The following is a 17,865-nucleotide window of genomic DNA, read 5'->3' as shown; positions in this document are numbered from 1 at the left end:
TTTCACTCAGTTTGCTTGTGACTTGCTTAGCCTAATGTACACATAGGATATCCAATGTGCAGAACTGGGTGAGGGAGGGATGGTAAAATTGATTTGCTAGCCACCAATACTGGAGCATTACTGGACTCATGTTCTCTGCTTAGAGCTTTTGTTCCTGAGGAAGCATTACTCATTTTGTTTGTGTTTGTTTAATTTTCATTTTTATTTCCTTGTCAACACAGCCTTCTGGTTTGTGGAGTTCTGTGCCCTGTGCACTGAGAGAAACCAGGTCACACAGCATCGTGCAGGTTTTTTACCTCCTGGGGAGAGTAATAGAGAGCCTTGCTGTCCTGATTCATGCACATCCTCCTGCTTAAGCAGCAGATTCAGATTACACAGGGGAGATAAGGTTGGGATCTGTCAGGGTTTTTAAATGACCACTTCAGTACAGTATCAGTTGTATTCACAAGCTGATATTTCTCTCTGGACAGAGTTGAAATGACTTTGACTGAAGCCCTCAGTGATTGATCAGTGCAGCCCAGGTGGTCCCTGCAGGTGCAGATACAGGAGTCTGGTGGCAGAAATGTTGTGTCAATGTGTCCTTTAAACAGCTCAGGGTGACAGGGTGGTGGGGAAGAAGGAGAGTGTCAAATTTCAATAAAAGTGTTTTTCTTTTTTTTTTTTTTTTTTTTTATTATTGAACATGCAATTCTTTTGCAGATAGAACATGCAGGTCTTATTTTGATAAAGTGAAAGTGAGGAAAGTGATGTCAGCTGCTGGAAGGGGATGTTGGTGGGGCCACAGAGGTGGGGAGATGGTGAGACAAGAGCTCTGTGCTCAGGAGATGAAGGGTCAGGTTGCTGCCCATAACCTGAGAGCAGACAAGGTAAACTACAGTGGAGGTGGGAGGACTGGCAAGAAATGTAGGCTTTACATGCTAAACTACAGAACTGCTGGTGACAGAGCCAGGTCTGATTATTTGCAACATTGGATTAAAAAAAAAAAAGTTAAAAGCAGCTTTGATCAGAATTCATCCCCGCATTAATCAGTCCTTAGATCTGCTGATAACTGGGGTCAGAAAAACCTACTAACAGTTCACCACACTCTCTGTGGTTTGGCTTCTTTGGCTGAGTACAACGTGTTTCCTGAGCAAACTGTTCTCCCTGTATTCTGTCCCCAGAAAGGGCCACAGCTCCCTGTGGCTTCGACGTGAGGAGCAGCCCGTGGTGACTCCATTGTCTCAGTGCTGACACAGACACTCAGGCTGTTTTTCCGTGTGGGAGCCTTTCGTCCCTTCGGGTTCAGACAATTGCTCAAAGCCACGGTCACAAATAGCACGTTGAGTTGTCTCATCCTAGAGATTGTGTTGTTGCAGGAGGTGAACAAAGGCTCAGTCAAGCTGTGCTGGTGCACGGTCGATGTGGTTGACATGAGATCCCAAGGCTGGAGTAATGTTGTGGTGCTGACCCAGGTCACACAGAGCTCCTTGGGATGGGGATATTGTTAGGGCATGGTCTTTCTGTCCCTATTGTGCTCTTCATACATGCAGGAATGTCTCTGTTTTACTCCTGGTCTAATGTGACACCTAAATATAGTTCATATGGAAAGATGGGCTCAAACTGGCTTTGAGATGAGGGGTTTAGTGCAGTAAGAAGGCTGGGAAGCAAGCATGCCAGGGTTTATGGATGTGCATGCATTTTGTTCCCTTTCTGTTGAATGGGAGCTCTTCTCTTGATAATAATTAGTGGTTCTTGAGGGAAGGATACCTATTTGGAGAGCAGGGAGTAAATTTAAACTGGGAGTCAACAGAAGGGCTTGGTGACTTCCACAGAGGAGCTGAAGCTTGGAGTGATAGAAGACATCCTGGGTTGCCCATAAATTATAGATGTGAAAAAGGCAGATCTTTCAGGATATGAAGAGTAAGTCTGAAAAGACATAGTTTGCTTTTGAATAAAAAGGTAAACAAACAAATTTCCATAAGGCTGTAGTTTATATCTTCAGCCTGGTGGTTGTCTGCAAAATGTTCTGGGTCCACCCAAAGCTGTGTCTTAGTGGATGAGATGAGCTGCATTTCTCAGTAACTCCTTCTGTCCTTTTTTTCTGTGACACTAAAATTTAAATGCATCTTTAGTGAAGAAAAGTCTTTTAAGCTCAGACTGGGAGTTGATATGGGAAGAGCTGTGGATGATTTGTATGTGGAGTGTGGGTGTCAGAAAATAAACAGCAGCACTTCCTTAATAGTTAGTGAAAGTTCAGGATATGACCATGTCTCCTTTTAAAAAAGGGCAGTTCCCACTGCTTTAACAGGATATGATTTATAACCAGTAGTACTGTGCTTTAATTGCATCGCTGATGATTAGAGGCCTCATCACCTCTGTTGTGAACTCAGTGGGAATGTTTCCATTTGTTTTATTCTGTGCTCTTCTGGGAAGCTCAGGTCTAAACTTTAGCTATGAAACACTAGCCATGGCAGTAAGAAATCCAGAAGACAAAGCTTTTAAAGTAATTGGGTGATATTCATTACACACAGTGGAATTAGTGAGAAACTGTTAAGGTGTCAAAGTTGATACTTAGGTAGTCTCATTAAATACCTCTGCATTTTCTGATGGAACTTAAGGAATAGTTCTCCTGAAGTATTTTTACATTTCAGGCTTTATATAACAGCTAATTCTGGAGATTACAAATTTCAGATGATCTGTGCTACCCAAAATCTGCTCAGATGTTGGCAAGCCTGTGCTGAGAGGCATCTGGTCAGAATGACAGTGATGCATTGAGGGAATACTGTGTCCTTTACCTTGAAAGTGTTTTCACATCAGCTTTAGGTTATATTCTGAGTACAGTCACCAAATAAAATTATAAATTATTCTCCCTATATATAAAAAAGGAAAAAAACCTGTCCGTTTACCAACTAAAATAGTTTTCTGTGAGTTTCTGTGAGGAGTACATGATCTCTTATCCCAGATAGAATCTCAGAAAATGGTACTGCAAGCTTAAAATTAATAATTTTTGAAGGCAAGGCTGTAGCAGTTACGTGACTGAAAAATCCTCCCTGGAGGAGGCTGTGCTGTGCCTTGAGGAATCATCCTGCAGCTCTTCCTGCACTATCAGTGACCCACTTTGCCCACGCAGGTGGGTTGGATGTGTCAGAAAGGAGCATGGAAGGTGTGGAGCAGATGTTGCTGTGCTGCTCTGAACAGGAAAGGCTCCTCTTCTGTGCTCTTCCTCTCCACGAAAACCTGGAATGAAGTGTCTGCAAAGCTGCTGGAGGTGCAAGTGTTGGGTAGCACCCATGTTATTGTGGGAATTAGGAGTTTTACAGGCATTCTCTTGGAACTTTGCTGGTATGGACAAAGCTGCTTGAGGTTCCTTCTGCTCCATGCTCTGTGCTTTGCTTCTCCACACACCATCTGGAGAAGTTACTATTTGGTTGGTTTCCCAAGGGATGCCATTTCCTTAAAAGTTCATGTGAATTTACTCTCTGGAAGTCTGTATTTCTGAGTGCACATCTGAGCTTTTGGGGAGGCTTAGAGGGAGCAGAAGGTGACTATGATGCTGAATAATTTGCAGGGAAGCTTTGGAAGCAGTAAATTTAGTTGTGTGTGGATTGTTGGCCCGTGTTGGCTCCCCTCCATATTTTTTGATCAATAGCTGTAGTGCAAAACTGGGTGTGCTTAAGGAGGCCTGCTTCCCACTAGAGAACTGCTGCTATGAAATTATTTTTCTAACATATGGAGGTACAAAAATGGTACTCATATGCTTGTCATATCAGAATTTTGTGTGCGTTGTACCAATTGCTGCGTGCGCCGTGTGAACGTCCTCATTTGTGTGGCAAAAAATAACTTTTCAAGGTGTTCAAAAAAAGAAAATTTGTAAAGCAGGTGAGCTGTAGTGTGTGGTAGCACTCTCTGTCTGCTTTGGTTTGCATATTTAATTATTTCTTCTTGTCTTTTTCAATCTAGAATGTGGTCCAAAGCATATTTAATTATTCCTTCTTATCTTTTTCAATCTAGAACGTGGTCCAAAACCATTCCTGGCAAGGTGGAATTCTTCTCCAGCGAGGGTTCGGACACCTCTATCCCCATCCCCATCGTGCCTCTCCCAGGCGTAGATGACTCCTACCCACCCCAGAAGAAATCCTTCATGATGCTCAAATACATGCATGACCACTACTTGGACAAATACGAATGGTTCATGAGGGCCGACGACGACGTTTACATCAAAGGGGACAAACTGGAGAACTTCCTCAGGAGCCTGAACAGCAGTGAGCCCCTGTTCCTGGGGCAGACCGGCCTGGGCACTACAGAGGAGATGGGGAAGCTGGCTCTGGAGCCTGGTGAGAACTTCTGCATGGGGGGGCCAGGAGTGATCATGAGCAGGGAGGTGTTGCGGAGGATGGTGCCCCACATCGGCGAGTGCCTGCGGGAGATGTACACCACGCACGAGGACGTGGAGGTGGGACGCTGCGTGCGGAGGTTTGCAGGCGTGCAGTGTGTCTGGTCCTACGAGGTAAGCACCAGGGCAAATGGGGAGGTGTCTTTTATGGGAGGTAGAGGGGAAGGTTGTTGTTTGTACACAGCAGTTCCCCCCAGATCTCAGCTCTCTCTGCAGCATCGCCGTCCAACTGTGCGGTTTTCTACGGCTTTTTGTTTCCTGCGAGTGTCGCGCGCTTGGAAAGACCCTACAGAAAATGTGGAAATGCAGCAGCAGTAAGGAGGGGAAATGGAGGAACATTCATTATTCATAACAGATATTTTTATTTAGATAGAAAGGGAATAAGCTTAAATCAAAATGGCCTCGAGTGCCTGCAGTCGTGACTGTCCAAGCTTCTTTTATCTTCTTTAGCCGAGTACGTCACGGTGTCAGCGTGGAAAATGGATGATACAATTACCGTGTTTCTTACTGCAGTTGAAATGTGTGAGGCTGACAGATGTTTGCCCTGACAGTGACAGTTTTTTCCCCAAACTGGAGATGTCTCATGGTGGCTGGCACTGTAACCCTGGATGCTGAGCTGCCTCCTGGCAGCCCAAATCTCTTGCTGCTCCGGGCACTCACTGGCAGCCCCATCCTGCAGGTGCCTGCTCAGCAGGTCCTTGACGTCAGCAGAGACAAGCCACCACTCTTACCGAAACTCGTGGTCTGCCCACACTGATGTGCCTGCAAATTTGGCATTTTGGGGGAGAAAAAAAATTAGAGAGCCTGCTTGTGGCAGAGTTTCCTGCTGCTGTTTGTTGGGAGCTGGCAGCTCCTCCTTGAGGGTGACAGAGGCTTTTCCTGCCTGGATGTGCTGGGCTCCTGGGTGTTTACTGCCTGGTTGAAAATACCTGCTGGCCTTGAGCTGCACTTTCACCAGGGCAATTGCTGGTGGGTCTTCCTTAGTAATACAGGAGAAGTTGAAAGCAGAAGAGAAGCTGAACAGTTTGTCTCTGTACACAAACTTTTACGACCTGATGCAACTACGGCTTTGTCCTTTTATGAGATGTGGTGAAGGGGGGGTTCTTCTGCCTGTGTGACAGGAGCTGTGGTCACAGTCATTGTGGTCACAGACAGTGACAGATACTGCTGCTGAGCCACTCTTTCACTGGCAAAGACTTGGGTTTAACTTTTGACACTGAATTTCTGCCCCCAAAAGCTGTTGCCTTGTTTCAGTTCAGAGTTCAGCAACAGGGAAGCCTCTGAGGAAGGGGAAGGAGGTTTCCAGCTGCAGTTATTAATTAATATCTTTTGTTCCTGGAGATTTTCTGGACTAACAGTGCCTCTCCCTGCTTTCAAACCTGGAACTAGTTTATGTCTTGCCAGCATTGTGGTTTAGCCCTTCGTAAAGAGTCAGTAACTTTTTCCACAGTTTTTAGCAGCATAAAATTTTTACTATAGACATTTGGAGTTGAAATAACTTCTGCTTTGAATGTCTGTACCATCTGGCATTGGATAAATTACTGAAGGTCAGCATTTTGGTCCTATTGAGACTGGCAAAGAGCTCCTAAATTCAATATAACCAAATGTTGGGTTGAAATAGCCAACGATAGCACACAACTGCACTGGGAATGCTCTCTGACAGAAATAGATGGGGCTTTCTCATAATCAGTTTTGTTTGATGAGCTTCTGTTATTATCCATAATGCTGTATTCTCCTGAGTGCCATGAATTGCTTAAAATTGGTTTGTGTGAAGTGAATAAACTGTTGGGTGTTCAGAAGTAACCCGTGAGTGTGGGATGTTAAGGCTCAGCTGTTCAGGAGAGTAGGAAGAGTTTCAATGACAAAAGCACACAGCTTCTGCAATGAGATCCACTCTCATTTACTTGTGCCTTTTCAATTTAAATACCTGTCATCTTTTTTGATCTAGTCCTCTCATTGCCCAGATGAATTGTGCCTGGTATTTTATTGCAGATAAAGCAATAGCTGTGTGAAAAAACACAGCTGTTGCAACAGCTGTGTTAGGAAACCTTGGTGCAAAAGTGACATTTTCCATGTCTTGTACGTTCATGAACGTCAAGTGACAGGCCACTGTAAGTGAATTGCAAAATGTTGTGTTTCACTGAGCTTCTGATGGAGCAAAACATTTATCTGTGCCTGCTCTGCTGGGGCACAGCCACTGCATCCTTCACAATTCCCCTTGGAAGAAAAGCTGTGACAGCACAAGGCTCAGCAGACAGAGCAGTGTTGGCCTTAGAAATCCCAAACCTCAAACTTCTCCTTTGCAGCCTGCACTTCTTGTTCTGAAGAGGCTCAAGTGGCAGCACAGGCGAGGAGCTCCAGTCCCTGCAGTCACCCCCAGCTCGCCGGGTTTCGTTTTGAGCATCTCTGACATGGAGTGCCCTGCTGGTCCTCACCGTGGGTGGCTCTTCCCTGCACTGTTCTTGTGATGGGCTCCCTGCCCAGAATCGTTTTACTCATCTCCATGACTGTCACTGCCCCTTTTCTCTGATTTTAGGATCCCACAATGTCTTTACTGTGCTGCTCATCTTCCCTGGCCCTGGCTCTGGTGTTGTGCCCGAATGCATCACCAGGCCTGGCTCTGTGTGGCTTTTCTGCTCCCAGCAGTCTGTCTCAAAACCCCTTTTTTTCCCCTCTTTTCCTGTGTTTCTGTCACTCCTCTGCTCTCTGCAGTGCCTCTCAGACCACTTCACTAGAGTGGCATCAGTTATTTCCCATTTCAAGACTTGTGAGGATTTGTTCACTCCTTTCCTGCCATCAGGGATTTTTCAGCAGACACAGCAGAGGAATTGACACCACCATTCTCTGGACTTCCTGTGTCATCTCAGCCCAGAAAAGCAGCAGCAGCAGCATGCGCAAGGTTGAGGACAACAGCAGCTCTCTGGGCTCTGGGGAGCTCTGACCCACCCAGGCTGCTGCTTTGGGAACAGTTTGCAGCCCACAATGGATTTTAAGCTTCTGTGACCATGCTCGGAGCTGTTGCCTTATTTGACAAAGGTTGAGTGAGTCACAGATGAGACATGGCTGTTAAATGTAAGTTCTTTAGGGCAAGGATTATCATCACTGTAAAAACAAAACCCAGACTGTCGCTGCTGTTTGACAAATAGCTGTAAAACTCGGCGCTCTGTAGGGTGGAACAGCCAAAGCCAGAGAGTTTATGCAGTAAATGATAAGGAAATGGTCATGAAAAGAATGGAGCTGTGAAACCTCTGAAGCTTCCAGAATGGAGCTTGAGAGTTTATGAAGAAATATAGGGTGTGCTCATTTTTCTTGAGGAGAACTAAAGGCTTGGTGTGAACTTTCTCAGAAGTGGTTCTGCATTTCTAGTGAATATTGGTACTTTAGACTTCTGGTACATTGCTGGGTTTTAGTCTCCTTACTTAAGTCTCCTTCCTTCTCTCCTTTCCTCCCACCAGCAGTTCTTCCAGTCCATCTCATGTGGATCACAGGGACATGGAAGTTTTGTTTTCTCCTACACTGCTATGTGGTGCCATGCAGGGTCTTGGATTTCAGCCTGAGAACATGTTCTGGTTTTGATGACAAGCTCGTTCATTTAAACCATCCCAAAAGTACTGTTGATCTCAGTTTTGTGTCTAATATTTCCTTTAAATGCACCTGAATTGCAAAGTCTCTGCTGTGTAGCTTGGTGTTGTTTCAGCCTTGTTTTGCAATGCTCAGCCTGTTGCTGAGTATTGTTCTAATTTGTGGTTAACAGCTTCACAACTTTATTACAGGCTCTTTGTAGCTGCTAGAAGTCAAGGCAGTCCTGATACAGCTCATTAATTTCTTCAATATTAAAACCCTTCTGACACATGCTGCTTTCAGGTGATACCAGTTGCTTCCTTTGTGTCCTACAGTGCAATAGAAACAGGTGGATCCAATTGAGCATCTTTTGCTACCTCTGACAGGTATAAATGACCAGTTCTGTCTGTTTTATCTCCTGTTCTGATTGAGGTGGTGGGAGAAATTAGGTGAGATGCAGCAAGTGTGTCTGTGTGGAGAAAGAAGTGCTTTCCTCCAAACTGCAACAAGTACTCTAAAATGTCCTGAAAGGAGACAAGATTTTTTACAATTGTACGTGGAAAAGAAGGTATGACAAGGGCAGTGATCACAGCAGAAAACATGAGCAGGAATGAAGAGCAGCTCCAACCTTTTGGTTGTTGGTGAGGGGAAAAAGTAGGGCCGTGGTGACCAGGGATAGCAGGGAGCTTTGGGAGAAAGGGGGCTTGAATTAACATTTTATGTGGTCTTTCATCTGGAGTAATTGAAGATAATTGCTACTCTGAAATTCACTGAAGTTAAGAAAGCCCTTAAAGTGCACATTGTATCTGCCAAGTACACTGGCAGTGCCAGAATGTACCATTTCTGGGATGCATGTTCCCAAAGGCAAAACTGATATATATATATATATATATATATATATATATATATATATATATATAGTCCTGCAGTGATTGATCAGATCTGAAAGACTGGAAAGAGGTCCTGCTGTTAATGGCTGACCTCCAGTTCCTTTGCTTTATCCTCTGTAAAAACCTTTTCTCATTAAGAAAAAGAAGATTGATCCTGCTGTGGCTGGGTGGTGAGTGATACCCAGCAGAGAGTGTGGTCTAGAGCAGGGCAGGATGGGTCTGTGATGGGGCAGGAGGGTGTTCTGGAGCACCTCTGAACCATGAACCTCTCCTTGGACTCTCAGCCAGCAAATGAAAGATTTGACTTGTCTTCGTGGTAGGAGCTTTCAGCAGCACTCCTGAAATCAGACATTACTCTGTGTGTGTATTGTCCTGTCTTCAAAGCTTGGAGATTTTCTGAAGTCAGAGCATGGAAACTTGGCAAACCCTGACAGCACAGACACCTTATCTTGCTGTGTGTGCAGCCCACTGCATCTCTTAATTTCAAGAAACCTGTGAAGTGAATTTTGTGTGTGAGAGAGGGAGGATACAAACACGCCCAGAGTTTTAGGGTGGATGTTGATAAACCATCTTTCCTCCAGCACTAAATTTTATCTTTGGAACGCCTCAGAGATGTCTCGTTGGCTTCAGATTAAGATGTAAGTGGGTGGCCATGCATTCTGGGGATGGATGGAGATTGAGCTCCCTGAAGGTAATGAGGAATGGCATTTTGTCAAAGGACAGACAGGTAAGACTAGAGAAGAGCATTATCTGGGCAGGGGAGGTGATGCATGGGGCTCAGGGTGAGACAGAAATACATGACTGATGTGACAGGGAGGCCATGACAACAGTGGGGGAGGCAGCATGGTATGGCCACTGTGGTCTAATTTTAGTGTTTGCTGAGGAGGAGGGCAGAGAGGTCAAAGGAGAGAGTAAAGACTTCAGACTGGGTTTGTGAAACCAAGATGTGGGTTTAGGAGGTTTTGGAAGGTTTGGAATGGGGGACAGGTCTCAGGTCTGCAGCCAGGTCCTGACCTGGCTCTTTCATTTCAGAAAATAACTGAATATTTGAGAACCAGATAGTCCAAAGAAAGAGAACTTGACATTACTGAGTGGTTTCTTACTGACTTCTGAATGCAGATCGCTCAAGGTTTATTCTGTGCTGTAGAAATTAAGAACAAATATTGTAACAAAACTTGAGTCTGGGTCCCACTCACTTTCTGCAGAACATCATTTTCAGAGGGGAGGGCTGGGGGATTTGTGCTGACACAGAGAGCCCTTTCCAGGCTCTACAGCCTGTTTGGGGCTGACCTAGTTTTTTTTTTTTTTTTTTGAGCACATGGTTAATCTGTCCTTAGTTAGCTGGATGACTTGACCTAATGCCTAAGCTGAAGGTTGCTGAAATGAGGATTTTGATGGTGTTGTGCAGACTCTTAGGAAGCTTCAGCCAATGAATCCAGCAAACAAAAGTATTGCTTTCCCCCCCATTACTGTTGTCTTGGAGTGCATTGTTTTGTTATAAATGAGGATCTGTGCAGCCTGTTGAGTTGAGGGAGACATCAGGATTAGTTGTTATCTTGAGGACAAGTCAGGAAAGGCTAATCCTTCATAGCATGACAGGACAAAGAACTCTAATAAAACAGCTCATCATGCCAGTTTCTTAATTAAGGCACTCAGAAGATAGTTGAGGATTTGAGTTTGTTCTGTTGAACAGCAGTGGGGATAGGCAGGAGGAGGTGAGTCTGAGACTAGAAGCTTTCTATTGTATATTTTTCTTTTGAACTGATGAGAAAGCCATCCTGCTTTTGCAGGGTAAAATCTTAATTTACCTCTTGCTGGAGCTGTGAGACTCTGGTACTTGTGATGTGATCAGAGCTGCCCTGCCTCTTGTAGGGGAATCCCACCTGACTGGAGACCTTGGAAGGGCTGTTAAATTCCTAATCTAATCAATGTCAAACCCAGTAATACCTTTGTAGTCAGTTATCTCCTATGGGTCAATGATAGCTGAGCAAACATTGAGCTGGCAAGTTTCCTTCTCCATTTTCTTTAGTGCTTATTTCTGTGTATAAAAGATGAAGGTGGGGGGGAATAAACCATTTCATGGATATCTCTGTTTAAGACCAGGATCTCTCTGTGTGACTAGATAGTGATAAGAATAGCTTAAAAAATTGTCTTTCTTTACTGAAAGGGACACAAAATGTTGTCAGCTGGGGCTCTCAGTATGGAAGTTTTTAGCTGATCTCTCTGGAGAGGGTGACTGTGACCTGGATGCTTGAGGGGAGAGAGGGTTAAATGTGTTAATTTGGAGAGAATATTTGCATTTCTCCTCTCAGTCTATTAAAGCCAAGTTCTGTGAGCAGCTTAAAGCACCAGCAGCAAGGAGGTGTCTGAGCCTGTGAGCATGGGAGAGAAAAGCCAGACTTGTTTGGTGGTGGGAAACAGAAATGAAGTGCTGATGTGGGGAAGGGGCTTAATATAAACTTAGCTGAGGTCACCAACAGGAGGGTAGGAACACACAGATGCTTTCAGTGCTGCCTGTACCGTAATTTGAGTATGATGTTTTAAGAAATACTTGATTTTTTTTTTCAATAAGAACAACTGAATTATCACCGAGAACAAACAAAACTTGAATTTTTTTAAATGGATGGATACGATGGGTCTTGATGTAATACCTATTTATTACTTTAAAAAAAAAACCCAGCAACCAAATTTAGCATTAAAGACCATTTTCTTTTGAACTTTCAATGAATGAGCACAACCCAGAGGTGTTGTAGACAGTGATTGTAGCCACAGTGGTGTGAAGGATTTTCTTAATGCTTTGGGAAATAATATTTCTTTCCTTTATGTTCTTTTCCTAGCAGGCTGTGTGCTGAGACACTTCCCTTGCTCCCTGGGCTAGCAGTGTACCAGGGCAGTGTCTGAGGATGCATTTGTGATCTGTACAGTCACATTTTCCCCAGTTCACCCTGTTTGCAGTCACTGGTCTGCTGCCTGTGCTGGGAGAGATCCCAAAGAGAGCTGTTAGCACCAGCTGACTCCTCACCCTCGCCAGGAACTCCCAGCTCATCTCTTGCTTCTCTGAAATTCTGATGAACTTCATGGTCCCCAAGTGCTGACAAGGCAGAAAATGGCATTTGGTGCTGCTTTTTTCATAGTTTGCATCTGCAGGTATAAATGAGAAATGCATGTCTGGAGTGTCCCTGTGTGCTGTACCTCACATATCAGGAGAGAATTTTGGCTTTTTAGGCTCTGGGGGTGAACTGCTGGCCCATGGATGGGCAGGGGAGATGCAAGATGACAACCTGCAGCAGTTTAACCCTGCTCTGGCTGTGTCTGGTAGCCCTGGGGCTGGGGGAGTCTGTAATCTGACCACACAGAGGATTAATTACCCTGCATTTGTCTAACCTCATTTCCTGTAGACACCTCCCAGCTCCAGAGCTGCTGTTTTGTATTCTAAACCCATCTGATTTGAAGCAGAGAACTCAATTCTACTTTGTCTGGACTGTTACACCATCTTAATTGATCTTTAAAATGCTTAAAACATTTTCGCACTAATTTCCTGTGTTAAAAGCTTATCTGGGCTCCTGGTGGTGTGAACTTTTCATGGTTATCAGCTGGAGACCTCTTAAAATCTTGCCAGAAATCCCAATTGCCTGGAGGGTGGGGATTATCTTCCTGCAAGCCTAGACCGAAATGACCTTTATGTGTCACAAAGAAGTTGGGAACTTAATTGGAAAAGTTTGGGGGACTAAGTGTTTCTTTTTTCTTAAATTTTTAAGTTTCAGCTAAAAATTTGGGAGCCCTTGCAAAACTGAAAGCTGAGTTCTGGTTGCTTCTGGTTAGTTTTTTTTTTCACATGAAAGTAAACTTTTGCTTGTACCCTCAGTTAGAGCAAGTTCATGTCTTTTTCAGTTGTGTCTTGAGCAAGTTAAAAGTGGTGCTAAAATAATGAAACAAAAGTAAAAGTTGTGATAGATTTTTATGGGGAGGACTCTTGAGAACCTATTGAACTTCGTGCCACTTACTTGCAGCCTGTGTGGTAATGGTGACTTCAGGAAAAGAATCAATGCCTGCATATAATTTATATTGCTATTAGGGACCCAAGCTAATAGGGACCATTATTTTAAAGGCTCTTTGAATAGGAAATGTCAGTTTGTCCATTTGTCTCTTGGCCACACTTCAGTGTTGTGCACTGATGTGATGTATTGGTGGCAAGAGGAGTCCCACTACAGTGAGCTCCCTTTTCCAGGTGAGCATGGAAACAGTTTTTTTCCTTCTCAGAGAGCTTTGCAGCTTTCTGTGTGATGCCATCCTCACCTGAGCTGCTGGCAGGGACTGACTCCCAGGGCTGCAGTGCAGGTCAAGCTTCAGTGCTTGGTGATCTGATGTCCTGGGAGCACTGCCACAAACAGCTTCATTTGGGTCTGTGCTGGTTTATACTGAGAGCAGATGGATGTGAGCCCTGAATCTTTGTGCAGGGCTGTGAGATCAGGCTCCTGGAGCCAGTGCTTTGGAGTCATTAGCTTAGAAAGAGGTTTAGGAAAAGGCAAAGGCATGACATGCTCTTGTGTAATGAGGAGAGCACAGGTAGGGTCATGCCCACTGGATCTAAGTTTCATCCAAGTCTCTGGGTTTAATCCTTCCTACTGAATGGCTTTAGGGAGCTCCAGCTGAGTGCTGTATTTTTGTTCTTGGAAGCAATCTTCAGAAGCATCCGGTACTCTTTGTGGATTAAGCACAGGTTCTTACACAGAGGCTGGGATTAGCAATGAAATAAATTGGAACCCACAGTTTGGACTCAGCAGTTCATTAGAAAGCAGAAAAGGGTAGTAGCAAACTGCCTGCAGTTCCTGAAGTGCCACTGTCACCTTATTCAAAGAAAAGCATGTTATCAGAAAAATAAAGGACATTACCAGAAAGCTCCTCTGAGGAGGCAGCCAGCACTTGGATGCTGTGTCCTTGCCTGCTGTCCTCCTGCCTGTGCTCAGCCATGTGTCAGAGTGTCTTCTGAAAGGCAGGCACAAGTCTGCTCATGAGCACTTGTTGCCTGCTCTTGTTCATGGTTGCCACTTCAGATTGGTGCAGCTGGTTCAAAAAGCTCCCCGAGAACAGCAGCGGGGTATTAATGAAGGTTCCTCTGCTCATGGGCCTTCAATGGGTGTAATTACTTGGCAGTAACTTCTTTAAACCTTATTTGAATTAAGGCTACATGTTTTGGCTGGTTATGTCACCACTGTATTAGTGAGGAATGCAGGAGAGAGTGGTAGTTTGCATTAACTGAGCTGCCTTAATCCTTTGTAACCATACTTTTTATAGTGTGTTACTGTCATACAGAGAGAGAAAACACTAGCCCAAGGGGCAGCAGAATTCACTCCTCAGCATCTCTGCATAAGGGCAAGTGTTCTTTGTCCTCAGGAGGACAAAGTTCTTAGTAGATGGATTGTTGAGAATTAACTATGTGTAATTCTGCATGGATATTAAACTGTCTGTATCTGAGATTTAAATTTTTTTATAAAGCTTTTTATTTCCTACAGTTCCCCTCAATGTTAGGGTGCAGAGTGGGTTAAAGCCTGCCCCATTTTTTTTAATGGTTTCCTACAGTCTTCAGACCAAATGCTTGAAAAAAAAGTCTTGTCCATCATGAGTGACTCAGAACATACACCTCTCCCATTCATTGTCCAGGTCAGTGAAAATATTGTGCCCTTGCATGTGTATCTTTCCTGTCCTGACAAAAGAGAAATTTGCTTAACCTTATCATAGATGATTTATCAAGAAACCTTACCCTCACCTTACCTCTACCTTGTTTGTTTAACCTTATCACAGATTTAACTGGCATACTTGTTTTTATATCCTTTTCTTATTGAAGATACTTCCTAACATCTTTGGCCAAGGGGAACTTTATTTAAAAAAAAAAAAAAAAAGCAAACAGCCAACAACTGTGAGACAATAGCAGATTTAATCTTCATAAAGCAGCAGGGCTTTTGCTTCCCCGGGAATGTTTGCTCACTGTGGCTTTTCCAGGTTTTGGATAGAATGATTTTTCTTTGACTTTTTCAAATATTCTTTCTTCCCCCCCCCCTTCTCTCTGCCTCCCTGGAGTTGAAACATGCACTGTGAGAGCCTTTTTGCAGTTGCACTTTTTCTTGCTGTGTTTTACTGGGCCCGACTGGAAGCCGCTTCTGATCCTGTGGAATAATGTGTTTGGCTGAATGCTGAAGTTTGCTGCCTGTGCTGAGGAAAATGCCATCCACACTGGTTTCTTATCTTCCCCAGGCCAAAAATAACACCTTGAAGAATTAGCCTAATTTCAGAGCTGCAAACTAGGGCGAAGATGAAAAGTGCGTTTCAAAATATATGAAATAGCAGCTGGGTGCTTAAGCACGAGGATGAAAAGCCTTTGTCTGGGGTTCTGGCTGGTGGATCACAAGTATTTGTGATGATCTTCTGCAGGGACAAGCCTGTGCTGAATGGCAGGTGGGCCTCCCTTCAAACCAGGCTGTGAAGTTCTGACATGGGAGCTGCAAACGAGGGGAATGGAAGGTGGGGGAAAAGTCATCTTTCCTTTGGCTGCAGAGTGGCTCCTGCAGATCCCTGATGTGGATTATTCCCTCCATCCTGCCCTGTGCCATCTGCCCCTGGTGCAGGGGAGGTGTGAAATGTGTAACCCCGTTTATCCTGCGAGGTGGTCGGGCCGTCTCCCGTACAGAAAATGCCTTGTTTCCCTCCAGCCAGCACAAAAGGCTCTTTTATAGCTGCTTGGCCATACATCTGTCGAGGTGCCTCAGACTGTGTTAGCACTGGTTACTGTTTGAGGTATGCAGCTCCCAGGCTGTGATGTACAGTGATATGTTGTTTATGTGTTGCCTCCCTTTCCTTTTGAGGATAGGGAGCTGTGCTGTGTCCTGCCCTGAGCAAAGCTGGTGTTAGTGATGGGGTGGAGTGGTAGCCTGGAGATTTTCTCTTTAAAAGCAGACTGGAATCTTTCTGTTTCACACTTCAAATTAAACATCTGAATTTGGCAGCGACTGCAGGACAATTGAACTTTCTCTGGGGGAAAACATGTTAAATTTTCTACTCCAGAGATGGACCTGGCTTGAAAGACATTGTATGCACCATAACAGAGGCTCCCCAGTCCTTCACCAGGCACTTAAATGGAAAAAACCCTGACGACTTAAAATTTTTGAACTTTATTGCACCCTTTGGATTAATTTCCCCATCTTTTCCCTGCCTCCACTGTTACTTTTTTTTTTTCTCCTGCACATGTCCTCATGCTCATTCCACAGACACTTTGCTGAAATCAGTCCTGCCCAGAAATGCACACTCATCTTCTGAAATGTAGGGGAGGGAGGGAGTGAGAGGAGGCTCTGTCAACTGACAAACTCCTGGTGATTTGGGAATCTCTGAGTTTGTCTCCTGTGGTCTTCAGACATCTTGAGGTTTCCCATCCCCTGCCTCCTGTGTTTGGTTTTCTAAGTTGGTTTTTTTAACCCCACAAAACTGTCTGACAGCTCTTCAGTTCCATTCCCAAATAGCTTTCTGATGTTGTCACTGCTGGCTTCTTGACTCAAAGTAGAGCTTGGGTGGAAAAACAACTTTTCATCAAATTACCATGAGAGTGGTCTCGTGGGATGGAGGAAGAGCATGAGAGGGATGTGCTGTTTCATGTTAAACTCTTTTGCTTTGACGTTGGTCTTCCCTTCTGCTCCATTAGTTTGGATAAATCAGGATATTTGGTAGCTGAGTGTGGCAAAAGGTGACTTGGGGCAGGTCCATGGCACTTTTACACCACTGAGTCCTTGTCCCTTGAGAGCAGCAGCTCTGCCCTGTCCATGCCTTGATGTCGACACCCAGCCCTGCCTTGGAACATGTTCCTGTGCTTGCTCCCCTCTCTCCAGGGAGTATTTCTTGTTGAAGATCTGTTTTGGCTTTGAAGATGCATTTGTAGGCTTTTTTTGTGGCCTGTTTCACAAGAGGGTGAGAAGTTACTTTTCAGCCTTATTTTAGACTGGCTGTCAGTTCTCGAGCAAACCTGAAGTGTGGTTTTGACCTTGCTTGCAGGGAAACTTGGAGGAACCTGGTTACTGAGGGAACTGTTACCCCAGGTCTAGAATTTTGTACTTTACCATCAAAAGGCTTTGCAAACCTTTCCCATGCTCCTTCCACGCTGTGGAACAACAGCTCTCCCTGCATGGCACGGGGTTATCCCCAGGGCACAGGAGGAGGTACTGTCAGGGCAAGGTGTAGAGTGTGAGAGGTCCTGACTCTGTGTCCTGCAGCCAAACCACACCTTCCCTCCCCTCTTTCACCAGCCACTGCAATTAAAATTCCACCGTCAGGGCTGAAGGGAGGTGAGGCAGGAGCAGACTTGTTTTCAGGAGGGAGAGGGAGAACCACATTTTCTGCTGGAATGGACCTTTTCCTTAGAGCAGGATCAGGAAATGTCCCCTCCCCACCTGTTCAGGGGCAGAAAAGTCACAGGCAGAAATTGCAGAAATAATCAGCATGGCATGCTCCAGTTCCCAGAGAGCATCAGAAGGAATGAATTGAGCTGGGAGCAAGGAGCCCTGCAGACAAACCTGCAATTCTCCATCAGCCTCTCTGAACCCTGCCCAGGGCAATCACTGGAGATGATTTCCTGATGAAACTGAGGGAGCCCAGCTTGCAGGGGTGCAGATGAAACTCTTCACTGGCACCAGGGAGCAAACTGGAGCAATGGGAAAAAAAAAAACCACCTCTTGGAGGTGAAAGGTGGTGAAAGCAAGAGAGCCAAAGTGAAACTCAGAGGGGGTTCTTATTAATGTGCTGGAGCCTGAGTAATTTCAAATATTCTAAACAGAGGTCCCGTGAGTAGAGATACGAGGGAACCAGATTCCTTTGGCATTTGCAATATCAGGCAGGCTAAAGTAAGTGCTCTTGTGCAACGCTCTGCTGATGGAGCAGATGTTGCTGCTTTTGTAGCTGCTGCTCCAAGGTGAACCAGTTTTCTTGCCTGGGTAAATCAGGGAGCTGTTTACAGGTGCTCACCTTTGCAGAGGACCAACAGAAGGGCAAGTTTTAGGTGAG

General features: G+C 44.8%; 1 protein-coding gene across 1 annotated transcript in view; it reads left to right on the top strand.

Moving 5' to 3' along the window:
* Positions 1-17,865, top strand: part of CHSY1 (chondroitin sulfate synthase 1) — a 76,340-nt gene that overhangs the window by 5,585 nt on the left and 52,890 nt on the right. Inside the window, exon 2 of the mRNA XM_083870963.1 lies at positions 3,991-4,486. Coding sequence (XP_083727089.1) covers positions 3,991-4,486 — 496 coding nt within the window. The remainder of the gene's footprint in view (positions 1-3,990; positions 4,487-17,865) is intronic.

Source organism: Zosterops lateralis (assembly GCF_965231275.1).
Source record: "Zosterops lateralis genome assembly, chromosome: 13".
Taxonomy (NCBI): domain Eukaryota; kingdom Metazoa; phylum Chordata; class Aves; order Passeriformes; family Zosteropidae; genus Zosterops; species Zosterops lateralis.
This window is presented reverse-complemented; position numbering and strand designations above follow the sequence as displayed.